Source organism: Gallinula chloropus (genome assembly GCF_964237585.1).
Source record: "Gallinula chloropus genome assembly, chromosome: 15".
Lineage (NCBI taxonomy): Eukaryota > Metazoa > Chordata > Aves > Gruiformes > Rallidae > Gallinula > Gallinula chloropus.
The window spans coordinates 5608800-5623838 of NC_140100.1; the positions used below are offsets into that span (position 1 = coordinate 5608800).

The 15039-nt window shown below is 52.9% G+C and overlaps 1 protein-coding gene across 1 annotated transcript in view; it reads left to right on the top strand.

Annotated features, from left to right (window-relative positions):
* Positions 1-15039, top strand: part of PEMT (phosphatidylethanolamine N-methyltransferase) — a gene marked incomplete at its 5' end in the record, with an annotated part of 41561 nt that overhangs the window by 18404 nt on the left and 8118 nt on the right. The window contains 2 exons of the mRNA XM_084270994.1: positions 4434-4549; positions 12133-12278. Coding sequence (XP_084127120.1) covers positions 4434-4549; positions 12133-12278 — 262 coding nt within the window. The remainder of the gene's footprint in view (positions 1-4433; positions 4550-12132; positions 12279-15039) is intronic.

Sequence of the window (15039 nt, forward strand, 5' to 3'; positions counted from 1 at the left end):
GAATTTCTGGGTTTGAGGTCTCTTAGGTTGCTTCCCAGACCCCACAGGATGGGGTAAAATCCTTCATACTGGCAGTGCTGTGAGACAGGTACAGTGAAGGCCACATATCCTATTCACAATCATCTCTTCTCCAGCCTGGGCATAGACACTGAACAGTTTGTCCAGGACAAGAGTATCCCAGGAAGTGGGCAGAGCATCTTCCTGGGTGGGTGATGGGTCTGAAACTTCCTGGGATATGGGTACCCAATGACGCTGAGAGCTGGGAAGCAGCCACTCAACCTCAGTCTTCCAATGCCTTAGTTTCTCTTTGTTTGAATGGATCTGCTAGCCCATCCCAGCCTCCCTGGCATGCCATGATGCCACTTAACACCGGCACAGTCTTCTTCAGATCCTATGGTGATGGGGTGATGTGAGGACAGCACTGAGATGCAGAATGTCCCTTAGCCCTGAGCCTTTGGGCTATCTGGTTTCATTCCCCACCCCTGGGGCCAGCCAGATATAGAAATGGAGTCATGCAAACCAGCACAGAGTCTCTGTTTCAGAGCTGGGCTCGAGCAAATTAAAATGTAACGTGTTCCAAAGCCAGCTTCCCTGGATGGCAGGCAAAACCCATCGATTTCCTTGAAACAAATACTAAATATTAATGAGAGGTGATGGTGTGCCACGCACACAGGGCTGTAAGGAGCATTTCCCACTCATCAGCTGCGGAGGCAGGTTGGTGAGATGAAACTGCTTTTCAAATGGCTGTTTGTGGCCTTTCTGGAGGTGGCTTGGGAAGCTTTGCCTGCCTGAAGGAAAGAAATCTTGGGACAGCCCCTCGGGATGCAGGCTGGTGCTTTCAGGCGTTGTTTACGCACTTGCCCGAGCGGCTGGGGAGGTGTCTCGGGTTCAGTTACGTAGAAATTGCCCCTGAATTTCCGTAGCGGAGGCGGCGATTCCCTGGGAACATCAGCCAGCCCTGCCTGCCCCCAACGAGCGGCAAAATGGCCTGCCAAAGGCAGAACATGGGACCCAGGAGCACTCCCTGGCTTTGCAGCCACATCTGCTCTTTGATTTATTTCAATAACAAGCGTTGGGGGAAACAGTAAAAAAATTACTTACAGCCCACACCAAGTGGCCTTAAAGTGAAAGAAGAGGGAGGGCCGGGAGCTTCAGAAAAGGAGTCTTGAATTTTTCTATTGATTTGACCCATGGGGAAGTCAGGAAACTTGAGTGCTGTGTCCAGTTCTGGGCACCTCACCATAAGAAGGACATCAAGGTCCTCGAGTGTGTACAGAGAAGGGCAACCAGGCTGGGGAAGGAACTGGAGGGTAGATCCTATGAGGAGCGGCTCAGGGAGCTGGGGGTGTTCAGCCTGGAGAAGAGGATGCTGAGGGGAGACCTTATCACTGCCTACACTGACCTGACAGGAGAGTGCAGAGAGGTGGGCGATGGTCTCTTCAGCCAGGGAGCAGGAGACGGGACAAGGGGAAATGGCCTCAAGCTGTGCCAGGGCAGGGTCAGATCAGATGTTAGGGAGAAGTTCTTCCCTCAGAGAGTTGTGGGGATGTGGAACAGGCTGCCCAGGGAGTGGTTTGAGTCACCTTCCCTGGGTGTGTTTAACAGACGGGTAGGTGAGTTACTGAGGGATATGGTTTAGCACAGGAGAGGAACAGTTGGGCTCGATGATCTTAGAAGTCTTTTCCAACCTTGTGATTCTGTGATTCTGTGAGCTTTGTATTAACTCCATTTCCAAATTTGGAGGTTGGAAGAAAAATAAAAATGCTCCCTTCCCTCCCTCACCAGGTCACACAGCCATGGCATGGGGCTGTCCCCCCTCACCTGTAGGGGTGCCCTGCTCACCCATGGACAGCGTGGTGCTGGCTTGGGCTTGCACAGCAAACGGCATGCAGGGAACAGTGGCAGCCCTCCCTGGAAGGCTGCTGGTCTCAGCCCTGCCCTGTCCTGCACATGGCTGTGGAGGATGCTGATAGCATTTTGCATCCATCACGCAGTAAATAATGACACGTTGGCTCATGATGTTATAGAAATACTACGCCAGCTGCCTAGCCATGGGTCAAACCAGAGCTAATATTAGCTAGAAATGACTAAAATTAGAAAATTAGACCCGAGCCAGAATTAATTAATTGTTCAAGGAATAGAATCAGAACCGGAACAAATTAATTGTTACTGAAATAATCGCTGCGGGGCTTGGTGGGCGCTGCTGCTCCCAGCCCCACCAGGCTCCCGCTCCGCTTTGCTCATGATGGCTCCCCAGCCGGCTCGGAAACGAGCCCAGGCTCCCATCCCAAGGCTGTGACAGCTAAAGAAGAGTCAGAGCCCTGGTCCCAGATGAGGATTCAGCAGCGACGTGGCATGGCGTGAGCTGGGCTGGAGAGACCGTGATGCAAGCGAGCAAGCTGCTGGCCCCACGGCTCAGAGACACATCCCCTCGCTCCATCGCTGCCCAGACGGGCCTTTCTGAAGGCGAGGGTAATTACGAGGCCGCCTCGATGGTTCCCAGTGGCGCGCGGACTCTCCCCTCCGGTCCCCGTGGCGCTGCCTTCTTTATCAGCTTCAGCTCTGCCTCCAGCTGAGATGCTTTGCGAAGCTCTTGAAGCGAGCCAGGAGCTGCCATCCGTGCAGACGCCGCCAGAATAATTTCCAGGGAATTAGGAAGCTGGTACAGATAACTGGCACGTGGCTGCATTTTTCCATCTGTGACTCAGTCACCTGTATGGTCACTTCTTTTTACTTTCCAAAGGTAGTAACTCACCCTATATTTCTTTTTTCCACTCTCGCAGCACTCAAACAGCAGCTCCCATTTTAGCAGCAGCATGACGCACGGTGTTTTAAATTCAATTTAGAATACAAACTATTTATACCAGCCAGAAAAAGGCAGTGAAGCAGCTCTTTCTGTCATGAGTGGATTTGTAATTTCAGAGCAATCATTGCATAACTAATTGAATCAGCTCTCAGCATGTGAAATCAGCGCCCTGCTTATCAGAGGTTTTCATCGTTCTCCCCTCCTGAAGCCAGCGGTCCCCCTTCGCCAGCAGCACTTTGTGCTTCTGCATCAGCCTGGGAAGAAGGCAGGACCCACAAAGCTGCCTTGCTCTGCTCAAAGAGAGCCGATGAATTACCAAGCGCATTCAGAGTGGATGAATAGCTGGGTTGCAGGTGCCCCCCAAAAGCTGCCCAGGCTCCATGCAGGGAAGTGAAGTGCATTTGAAGCTAATGAAGTGCCAGCCGTGTCTGAGAAGCAAATTGGTGCCAAGATGTTCTGCTCACTCCCACCTCCCGCTTCATTGCCCAGGTGTGCTCTGCTTGGCTTGACTTTAGTGGCTGCTCTGAACCCCAGGCTTGGTGCCCGAAAAAGAAGCTTAAAAGCTTCCTGAGGGGTACAGGAAAGGTCAAAAGCAGAGTGGTGTAAGGATTTCCATCAGCTTGGGAATGAGGGTCCTGGATTTAGTGACCTTGGCAGATCCCATCCTGCAGATTCTGAGAGCAGCTCCAGCTGCCTGCGTGCAGCAACCTCCCTGGGTGAGAGGGCACTTTGCAGCTGTGTGGCGGGTTCAAGCAGGGGCTTGCCAGCTTCTGCTGCTCTGCTGATCATGGAGCTTGACAGTGCAGACAGGGAAGATGTGCTGCAAAGGATGGGAATGCTTCCTGAGAGATGCAAGTGCTGGGCTGTCACTGGTGTGCAGTGTGGGTTGCGTTGAGACAGCCATGCAGGGATGGGCAAGGAACGTAGGGCAGCCCTTCGTGGCTGTGGCTGCTGGGTGCTAGGGAAGGATGGCTGGTTCAGCTTGTAGACCTGGGAGCAGTTTTCTGGGCAAAGCTGGGAGGTCTTGTCTGGGGGGAGCTTGAAAGAGCGCTTGTAAACACTTCTGGAAGTGGGCAGGGAGGGGGTGTTCCTGCTGGGTATGCTCCCCAAGGCTGCATGGAGGAGATGACGGAGCCCAGAAAATGAGATCTGTGTGTCCCATTTCCTCTTCAGGGCTGTGTTTTCCTTCCAGCAGAGCAATACTGGGCTCCATGGCCGGGGCCTGTTGGCTTTGGTGGCCTGGGGACAGCCTCAGTAATGCTCTCAGCCTTGTTGGACGCATTGTCCAAGCCACATATTCCCCAAAACTGGTGTGTGGGAGGGGTTTTGTTTTTTTGTTTCTTTTTCTGTTAGTCAGTGCCTCAGTGCTGCTGGCTGCCCTGCTGAAGAGGGCAGTACAGGCTCTAGCCGGGGCTGGCATGGGTGGGAGAAGCAGCTTTCACCCCCAGGCATGGTTTAAGCAATGTCCCATCAGTGGCCTCTGTTTGCTTCTTGCACAAAGCCATGCAGACTGTGGATGTCTTCACATAGCACCAAGGCTGTGGGCTCACACCCCTGGGCCAGCCCCCCACTTACCTCCCCCCTCAGTACCCCCAACTACCTGCTCTGTTTTCTGTTGTCTCTTCAGGTAGCCAGATGGGAGCACAAAACACGAGCGCTCAGCCAAGTCTTCGGCTCTCCACGTGCTGCCTGCTACTGCCTGGGTGCTGTTATCCTGATGCTTAACTGTGTGCGGAGCCATTGGTAAGGAGCTAACCCCACTCCTACGTATCCATGGAAGGAAATTCCCCCACGGGGTTGGGGGGATGAGAGGTATTTGCTCTGCGGTGCTGGATCCCACCCGAGCACGTTGCTCTTACATGGTTGGATACCTTGAGCCAGCAGCAGATCTACTCCAGGATTTGAAATAAAGACAAATAGGTGCAGTGGGGTGGCCAAAACCATCGGTGGCGGCAGCCGTTGAGTGTCACAGGTTTCCTGGCTCCGCTCCCCCTGCCCTGTGAGCAGCCCAGGTGACAGGAGGGCTGTTTGCACAGGATGGAGCATATGTAACAGCAGAATTTTTTTAATTTTCTCGTAAAAATCATAAACAAAATGACACCTGTTTTTAAGAAGCTGCAGTTTCCTGTGTGGAAGAGCGGGATTATCTGTGCACTTAGCCAGCAGTCTCTTTAAACTCTTATCTGCGATCTCTTTAAATACCACCTGTGCTAGCTAATAGTATTGTATGACTGATGCTCCATGGGAATACGTCCTTTGATGTTCTGAGTGCAGCAGAGAGGTTTACTGCAGAAGATTTCCTCAATGCCAGCAATTTATCTGCGATCTGGTAGGCTTTATCTTCAACGCCCTTCGGAGAGGCAGACTCTCTTACTAAATTCCCAGATTCAATTATGTCAGGGTCAGAGCTAATGGGTTGTTTAGTACTTTGGGTAATTTCCCAGGCATGGAGATCTCAAGTTGGAATTGGCACATGTATTTAAGGGCTTTGCCTTCCTGGAAGTGACACCAAGACCTGCCCTTGCCCTTCTGTGTTTGTCCCAGCTACTGCTTATTGCAGAAGGCTTGCAGTGAATGGGGCTGTAATCGAACGCGGGCGATGCGGAGGGTGTATGTGCGTGGTCTGCGGATGTCTTAGCAACGCACCGAGCCTGGGTTTTTCTGGAGAATGTCTTGGCAGTCTCTTGCACAGATGACATAGTCACTAGGCTGGGAAGCAATGCAAAGCCTTGCGCTTCCTTTTAATTAAAAACACAGCTGGTGGAGGCACAGTCTCCATTCTCAGTGGTCCTGCTGGCTCCTGGGTCAGCGCTGATGGGGAACTGCTGGGAGAGCCAAAGAGGCCTTAGTTGTCCCTGTGCTACATGGCACTTTCTGCACTGTACCAGAGGTGCTGCCTGTCCTGACTGCGCCCTGTGTCACAAGTTTGTGAGTTCTGTGGGGCTCACTGGGGGCAGCTCTACCCACACAGAGAACTGGAAAAGCCCCCCTTGAGCCTCCCCTGGACCTTGGTTTTGGAAGAGGGTCCCTAGAAGATGTTTGGGAAGGATTCACCCAGTCCCTTGCCCTTGCATGAAGGTATCAACCAGATCCAACCCTGGGCTTGACAGTCCAGAGAGGGGTTCATGAGCCATACAGGAACTGTCATCTCAGGGCCAGTGATGCTAGAAGGGACACGACTCGCCCGCTCTCACTATTTCCCTTTATACTTCCTGAGTCACTTGTAGCAGAGCGTGCTGATGAGAGCAGGTTTTCCACTCCTCAGCCCCACAGAGACACTCCAGCCCGCAGAGCACAGGCTGTGCCTTGCGCGGTCGGCGTTGCTGGCTGCTGATAGCGAGTGAAAAGGCAGCCTCGGGGGTCCCTCCACCCCCAGTGCTGTAATCCAGCTTTTAAAACTCCTCTCTGCATGCTTTTGGGACTTTTTATGTGGGTGGGGGCTGCCAGGGAGTCATTGGGGAGCCCACAGGATGTCTCTTTGGGTTTGAAAAATCTGCTTCCTTTTTTGCAGCTGAGTTTTTGAAGGGCTCCAAGCTGGGGGTGGAGGAGGCGAAGGGAGGGCAGAGCAGACAGAAACTTTATGAGTGGGTTGGCATTGCGACTGGAAGCACCCAGGAGCTGGGCTGTGTGGCTGCTTCAGCGCCCACCCCACGCAGGGGTCTCTGCTGCAGTCCCCTCTCCAGTTCAGCACCATGACAATCTCGTGCAAGCTTTGCTCCCAAGAGATACCTCGGGTGTAAGAGGAATGTCTTGTGCTCAATTAAGCAATTAGGTGTTTCCCAGCTTCAAGCTTCATTATCAACACTGGCTTGCTTCTTTAGAAGCAATCCAGAACGACCTGTGACCGGGGGGGACCTGCTTAGTCAACTGCACAGGACAAGCATCCTTAATTGCTTTGGTGCAGTGATTATTTTCATTACAGACATGTTCTTTCTGCAAGAAACAGGGAACTTCCATCACTGAGGCTCTTATCTGTGAAAACAATTCCTGAACTTTTGAACTATCTGCACTGTGTGCACTGACTGCCCCAGCGGTTTATGACTGTTACCTCTGTGACATGGGACGTGACAACCTTCGCTGTCCTCCAGGCATATATCCAGTGTCACTCTCTCCTGCCTTACCCCGTTGTTGGTATCTTTCCCTGCATCAGCTCTACAGTTAGGTGCTGGCTCTGCCTCCCAGCCTTCCTGCGCTCCCTTTCGCACACCCTGCCAAATTCCCCGTCTTGGGGCAGGCGTGTGCAGGTGGTTTTGTGTGCAGGGAGCTGATGAACTTCCCACCTTAAGTGTCTTGGGGTGTTCACCTGAGCTGTAAAGGCAACAGCCACATGCATGATTTGAATGTGGGGTGTTGCAGATGCGAGGGTCTCGGGGTGCCCAGGGATGCCTCTGGTGGGGGTGACCCCCATGGGGGCTGAGCAAGAGCAGCGGCTCTGCAGTGTGCCTGGTGGGTACCGTGCTGCTGGCTGATGTGAAGTCCTTTGTTGATGGTATTGTTTCCTGCATGGACAGGCTTCTCCTTTGAGCAGGTGCTTCCAAGAAAAATTAATATCCTGCCCAGGACGGGATTTTGCCCAGGGAAGGGGTTGTTTGTCATTGCCTGGTAACGCCTCTCACATTTATGCTCGATGCTGGTTAATTTTATGAGCCAGTACCGTAAATGAGCACGGTGTAAGCAGCATTGATCTGAGACCCACATGGCCTTCTGTGCAGAAGTGACCGAGTTCAATGATGGGAATTGAGTGTGACCTGAAGGAGCTGATGTCCCTTCTGAGCCATGCTGCCTGCACTCTTGGATGGCTGTCCAGGAAGAGCCCCAGGTGCCCAACAGCTCCCCATGTCCCTGCTGATGTGGCTGCTGGGTATCCAGATGAGGAAGGCAGGAAGACGAGATGCAAGGTGGGGGGAGAAGCTGCCACAGCCTCCAACTGACCTAAATAACACGTACACCAGCGCTGACAGAAAAGCAAAGTCATTATTGGCAAAACAAGCTGTGAAGATGATGACCAGGCTGACAATTGCTGGTGGTGTCGGGAGGACAATTTTAGTGTTATTGGGGTTGGGTTTTTTCTCCCCAGATGAACAAGATCTTTTGTTGCAGCCTGTGCTGTTGGGCACCACCGGATGGTTTTACTTCTGTTGCCTCCTTTTGCTGAGAGAAACAAAACCTCAGGCATGGAGGACAGACCGACGTCCCGCGTGGTGAGCACGGCACCTTGCAGCGGTGGCTGCCGCCTCCGAAACCCTGGCCGCCTGTGCCACCGCTGCTTCCTCGCTGCCTGCCGGCTCCTGGCCCAATTTTGCCCCAATTGCATTTGCCAGTCCCAGTTTCCAGGCTGATTTTTAGGAGCAGGCAAAGGGAGCACCGCTGGGCTGCTCTCAGCAGTGACCCAGTTTGCTGGACGAGGTCTTTGCCCTCCTTTGCGGGAAAGGGATTACAAAATCTGCTCACTATGGGCCACTGAGAAAGGCCCAGAGACCCAGAAAGTTCAGCTTCTCTCTTAGTACGGTGTTCCCTGGTTTCCTTCGTGCTCCATGCAGCCTTTGGGGATGTGTTTTGGGCTTCAGGTTCCATAACTTATGTCTCAATTGATGCCTGTTTTTTGCAAACCTGGCCCAGTGGCTCTTGGCATCCCAGCAAGAGGACCTGCAGCTGCTTTCCTGCTCTCCCTGCTAGCCCACCCAGTTGGCATCTCCCTCCCCATGCTTCAGTACCATGTTGAGTGGTTTTCTTATTCACATGGTCTGTTAGGCAGTAAGCTGAAGGAGGGTAGATCCAGACCAGGCACAAGAAAGCCATTTTTTATGATGAAGGTGGTGAAAGACTGACACAGTTTTCCCACAGACGTGGAGGATGCCCCATCCCTGGAAGCACTCGAGGTCAAGTTGTACAGAGCTCTGAGCAACCTGATTGAGTTGGAGGTGTCCCTGTTCACTGCAAGGAACTGGACTTGATGAGCTTTGAAGGTCCCTTCCCACCCAAAGCATCCTGTGATTCCCACAAAGCAGTGTTACGCGTGCGACAGCAGCTGGCAGGCTGAGCAAGCACATCTCTGATTTGGGATGGGTGGGCAGAACAACCTCCACTGCTTTGACTTTCCATGTAAAACCCTACAGCATGCTAGGCCAGTGGTGCAGCTCAACCATAGCCATGGTGGCTGCTTGCACCATGGAACTGGCCAAATCCGCCAATGTTGCCAGAGAGGAGCTGTTGGATTTGGGTTTTTCCCCTCTGGGGAGGAGAACAGGTGCTTCTGGTATCATACTTCATGCTAGCAAGCCTGGGGAGATGCCAGGGGAAGCCCCATTTCCCCAATTTCCATTTGCTGAAGCTGGGGGCACCTTCCAGCCCCCTTCGGATGGCAGACATCCTCGTGATACCAGCCAGGTATGCAACTAAAGTAGGTCGCAGCCCACCCACCCCTCCCCTGCGCCGGTTAGAGGGATGCTTCTCACCATGGCAATCGCTCCGCTCGGCACATAAAGCATTTCCAGGTACTGGGACAAAGCATGGCTTTAATTGATGTCCTCTTGGGTGCCGAGCTGGGCCGCTGCCTTGTCGTGCAGCCAGAAATAAATGCTGTAACAAACGTGACTCAGAGGCACATGGTGACAGGGACCGGTTTAATGACAAATCGGCTGCATGACTACCTCCCCTAGCAAGGGAGATGGCCAACACCTTGTCCTCCCCCCTGCCAGGGAGGGTGAAACGCGGCACGGCGAGGCTCCCCCGCCACCGAGGAGCAGTCACGGATGCCAGAATAATTGACGACTCCGTGCTGCTTGTCATGGCCCAGCATCATAAATGCTTAAAAGGTTTATTTACCAATTCTGAAAACTCCTTGCACGCATCATGTTTAATGCAAATAGAGAGTGTGTTTAGGAAGATATAAAACATTCCTAGAGGGAAAGGCAGTCCATTATCTCGGTGCAAACACCTCCCTCTCTAGCTGTAAGCCAAACAGCAGGGGACCGAGCGAGACGTGCTGATGAGGGGAACTAATGCAGGCCTATCCGACCATGAAAAGGAAGGATGGGATCATCTGGAGCAGGGAAGATGGCCTTGCCAAAACAAACCACGTCACGTGCTGGTTACAAAACCTCCCAGGCTGATTCGTAGTCATCCAGTTCATGCTCTTGAAGCCACCTTTGTTCTTCTCCTGCTCCGAAGCCAAGTCAGGTCACTAGCGTAGGATTGGGGAGCCTCAAGGATGTAAGATAGCGTGAAGCCAGCTCATTCGGAGCAGGAAGCAGCCTCTGAGCACTGTGCTCCAGCTGTACCTCTCTGCTCTGTCATCTCTTTGCTGGGGACTGGGATACAGACAGGAGCCAGCTTGGTACTGGTCTCCCAGACCTGTCTCCCCAGGGATCCTCAGGAACATCTGTTGCTGTAAAATGCCTTTCCAGCACTGGTGCCTTTGGAAAGGTCCTGGCCAAACGTGGAGTCAAACCCGAAGTGCTGTAAAAGGTGTTAGCATCTCCCTCTGTGGGAGTGGAGAGAGCTCCAGAGCATCCCCAGGGATGTCATACTGTGCTTGGAGAGTCAATCTGTGCCAGGATTGCTCAGTCAGATGGTTATATCCCTGCAAGGGGATTGCTTCCCACCCAAACCCGGGCAGCACTGGTAGCAGGGATGCAGAGACAGGCTTTCTCTTAGGGGACACTTGCATCATTTTAAATAAACAGCTGGGAAGTGATGCAAAAGGTTGTGCAGCCGCTGCTGCTTTGCGGTGCAGCCAGGTTTGTGTGTTCCCATCAGCACTGATCTTAAGCTGAACTACTATGAGCCTGCTGAGCTCAAGGAGGTGTGCTGGGTGCTGGGGGGCGGCCAGCTCCAGGGACCCCCATTACATTGCCTCAAGCCACATTGTAATTCCTCTGCCTGTGCTCAGCTGGTGGAGGAGGAAATGTCTCTAATTCCCAGTGTGGGGAGCAGAGTGTAAATCACCATGACGCTGTGTTCTTGCTCACTCCCAAGCACATTACATTTGTTCTGCGGTTTGTTTCCTTGCTGCAGTCCAAAGGGAAGTTTCAGTGGCTTGCTCTGGGGTCCTAAAAGCTCCCTGACAGTAGAAAACCTAGTAGGAACAAGCTCCAAGGAAAATACATCCAGGTCTTTAAACCCCGGGGTTAATTATCGTCCTGGACTTTGCTTGGTGCATGTAACTTGGATCTGGTTGTCGCACCTTTGAAAGATGCATTTCCAGCTGCCTGTCCTTCAGCTGGGCAGGCAGAACTGTGTCTCCCAGCTTTTATTTGGGCAATAGTGAAAATCCAGGGATTTGCAGGGCTTGGGGAAGCTGGACATGAGGAAAAAAACCTATCCCAAGCCCTGCAGGTAACGTCATGGAAGCACTTTCCAGCCAAGGAGCCTGAGAGCACAGGCAGGAGCTGCTCTCCTGGCCCGGCCCTGGCAGGCAGCAGTGGCCGGAGGTGCAGGAGAGCTGTTGTTCCACTTGAATTTCTGCCTCCGGGGTGCTCATTAAATAAAAAAAGGCTCAAAGTTTCCTACCTCGTGTCGGCAACATGTGGAGAGACTCTGCGTACGGCGCTGCGGGTCTGTTATCTCCGCTCGCTATTATTAACGGGCGTTTTTTTAATCATGGTGGTGTCTCCTTTGTAGTCAGGCACTCGTATCTGAGCTGTGTGAGAGCCAGCCAAGCCCTGCTCCAGGGAAAGTTCAGGGGTCTGAAAGGAGGGGGGTCACAATTATTCCACTCCACAAAGGAGTATTTGGGAGGTCAGACCCGAAATGCGTGAACAAGCCTGGAGCTGAGCGGCTGCGTTCGCACTTGAAAATGCGTATCCAGAGTATTTTCGTTTCGCTGTTCCAATCCTCCCCCTGACTGTCAGGCTTCAGCCCTGAATCACTCCTGGGCACGTGGCGAACGCATGAACGCTGCAAAATATTTTGATGGAGAAGAATGGGGGTGGGAGCATGAGATAACCCAGCTGATTGTTCCCAACCCTTTGAGTTCTGTGGCAAGGCATCGCAGCCTCTGGCATTTCCAAGAATGTCTTTCCCAGAGTTCCTGGTCACGATGAAACCTGGGGTTTGGTGAGCCAGGCAAAGCTTTTGATGCCACAGTTCAGTGGGGTTGGTATTTCAGGAGTGAGTAAGGGGTGTGAGTGGAAATAGCTGTCTTAGGTCAAGCCCTGGCTGCTCACAGGGCTTTGGGTCGTTGCTTCTCCCCTTGGGGGAGTAGGTCCATGTGGAAAAAGGGAGCTGATGAAGGGTCCTCCTCAGCAGCTCCGCAGCTCCCAGGGACAGGTGTGCGATGTTAGTAATGAGTTGCCACTTTTAACGGTCCTTGTCTCTCCCAACAGCTTCACAGAAGCCATGAAGAGCCAGCCGAAGCTGGAGGGCTTGGACTGCCACTGGGTCTATTACATGGGCTTGGCCATCTTGGCTGTAGGGACCTTGTTTGTCATCTCCAGCTTCTTAGCACTGGGATTCACTGGCACATTCCTAGGTAAGTGCTAAAAAATTCCACAGCTTAACCAGAAAGTGCATGTGACCCTGGCTGGGTCGTTTGCCAGGGCAGAGTGGTGTGAGGGTCTCCTCATCCTTGCCTTAGGGCTGTTAGATTTGGTCTTGGCTTTGTGATGTGGTACCAACCTAACCCTGCTGTTACCTCGCCCAGAGGAGGTGGTGCTGTGGTTTTACACGCTGAGCCCCATCACCTTAAGTGTCCAGCCTGAAATTCTGGAAAGCAGCCGATTGTCTCGAAGTCCCAGTGCCCTTCAGAAGAGGGATCCAAGTGCAGACCCCATGAGCAGGTTGGCACCAGCACAGTGTTTGTGAGCCGTCCAGCAGCCTTGCTCTGAGTCCCCACCCGCTCGACGCATGCGCCAAGGCAAGGTCTCATTTGCCCTGGCCTCAGCAATAAACCTGATGCCCGTTGACAGATTCTTTTATCTCCTGCTTTATGGCAGAAGGCATTTTCCACTGTGCCTGCTTTCCCATTTAGAGAGTAATTCTGTTAGTGTTGTTGACTTTTAAAACATGCCACTATGTGTGGAATTCATAAAAATAAAATAGAGACAGGAACAATAAATATCTGAGGAAAGGGGCAGCTCCCGCTGGCTGAAATAATCACAGCCCCAGCTTTGACACTGCATTTAGGCTGTGCTTTTGCAAGTGCTTTACAAACCAAATTCAATTAGCTCCTGCAGCGTCGTCAGGAAGAAGAGAAGGAGGTAATAAGCCTTCTTGGTTTCAAGTGGAGTTGCAAAGAAATGTGTTGAGTTGGCCAAGATCCTGCCACCAGAAATAGAGCTCAGTGCCCAGCGCCGTGTCACGCCCCTGCCCCTCACCTGCTGGGTACCAGCATCCTCCAAAGGCACCCGCAGCCCCCAGGAGTGATGCTGTGCTTGCAGAGCTGCGTCCTGAGAGGCCAGGCACAGGTGTACCTGCCAGTGCGAGTTGCTTGAGTGCTCCTGAAGTTCAGCCAGGTCTGGGGTTGTTTACGTAAAGCCTGATTCATCCGACCAGGAGGATCCACTGGACTTGAACCGCTGGGGAAAAGCAAACAAGTGAGTCAGGCCCAGCGTAAGCAGTGAGAGTGGCCCTGTCCCCCTCTGCGCTGCGTGGCTGGTGGCTCCTGTATCCCCCGTGGCAGGGGAGGGGTAGGCGTTAGTGGTCCGTATCGGGCACTCCTGCTCTGCCCTCTCTGCCAGCAGAGGGTCTCCCTGCCAGCTGGGGCTGCACAGCTCCAAGCCTTGTGTGATGCAGCAGGGAGTGAGACCGGCTGCCTCTGCTAGCCAGGGCATGACGGGCACCCGGGCAGAGCTGAGTTGCACTGGGGAGATGCCAAGGCTGTGTGCTTGTGAAGCTGAGCTGTCTTGGGACCTCTGTGCCCCTGGAGCATCCACACAGCATCCATGCTTGGACTGATGGTGGCTTCTTAGGTCCATGCCATCCCCATCAAGTTCGGTCAGGAAATTCTTAATGGAGAATGCTGTTCAGCGTGGTTTCTTACCCAGCCCTGGTGAAGATGAGGAGTCTGCAGGTCTCTGAGCAAGGGCTTGGCTTCCCAGAGGCCAGGGGCACTGAGAGGCAGCTCTGCCTCTCTGACCCCATCTGTCCTGCACCCAAGCTCGGTTCCTCCCAGCACTGACCAAGATTTCAAGTAAATCTGACTTGACCAAAGTCTGTCACTGGGCTGTGGTGAAGCCAGTGGCTCTCTGGAGGGAAGTGGAGGTGGTGCTTCAGCCCAGGAAGACTTGGGGACTGTGGACCTTGCAGAGTGCCTCAAGGGTTTTTGGCTGCCAAAGCATCTACCCCGGGCAGAAAAATGGTTGCGTTGACCTCAAGCAAAAACTGACTTGAGTTAGATGCCTGACAAGGAGCTGATTCCTGATCTGAGGGCTTAGTGAAGGCACAGGAGATGCTCAGGCTGATGCTGTGCAAATCCATGCACAGTCCTCTGCCTTAGCACCTGCCTGACTACAAAAATATTGCAGGTCCTCTTTGGCAGTCATATTCATTTAACTGTGTGGGTTTAGAGGCAGGTTTTACGTTGGAAAACCTTGTGTTTGGGGGCAGCTCCTGCTCCCCCCCAGCTGCTGTGTGCCCAGAGGGGCTGGCAGCCCCACTGGTACCAGGCTCAGAGAAGCCGCTGCCACCCCCAGGGACCTGGGGCTTTGTGTGAACGGTGCCAGCACCGTTTGGGGAGTGAAATGTTCAGCCCAAAGGCGAGGGCAGGCAGGATATAATGAAGCATTTTGACACGTAAGAAAGCACAGAAATGGGCTGTGGCAGGGGGTGATGTGTTCTTTCTACCAGAACAATCTCAGAGATGCATTGCCAAGTAACTGTGAGAACATATAGTATGAATACCAGGCAATTATCTCACTTAGTGGCCTGTAGTTAAAGCCCAAAAGCATTGTCTAATTGGGCAGGCGCTGTTTAGCCTTAGAAATAAATGTTTTTGCACCATGTGAGGTCAAAGAAATTACACTACGATCCAGGTAATAATAATAACCTTGAATAGTTTGCACTCCTGTAATGCCTTTTATCTGGATTTCCAAGCACTTTCTCACCATACATTAATCCTCACCACCCTCCGCGCTATAAGAAAGACTGATATTATGATCGGAGCACAATAGCACCGGGAGGGACAGAGGAGACTTGCCCAAGGTCAGGGAACAGGCTGGCAGCAAAGCTGGGAACATGACCTGGGGCTGTGGCAGCTCCCTGAGCTGAGGGACCAGCACTGCTGCTCTCTGATT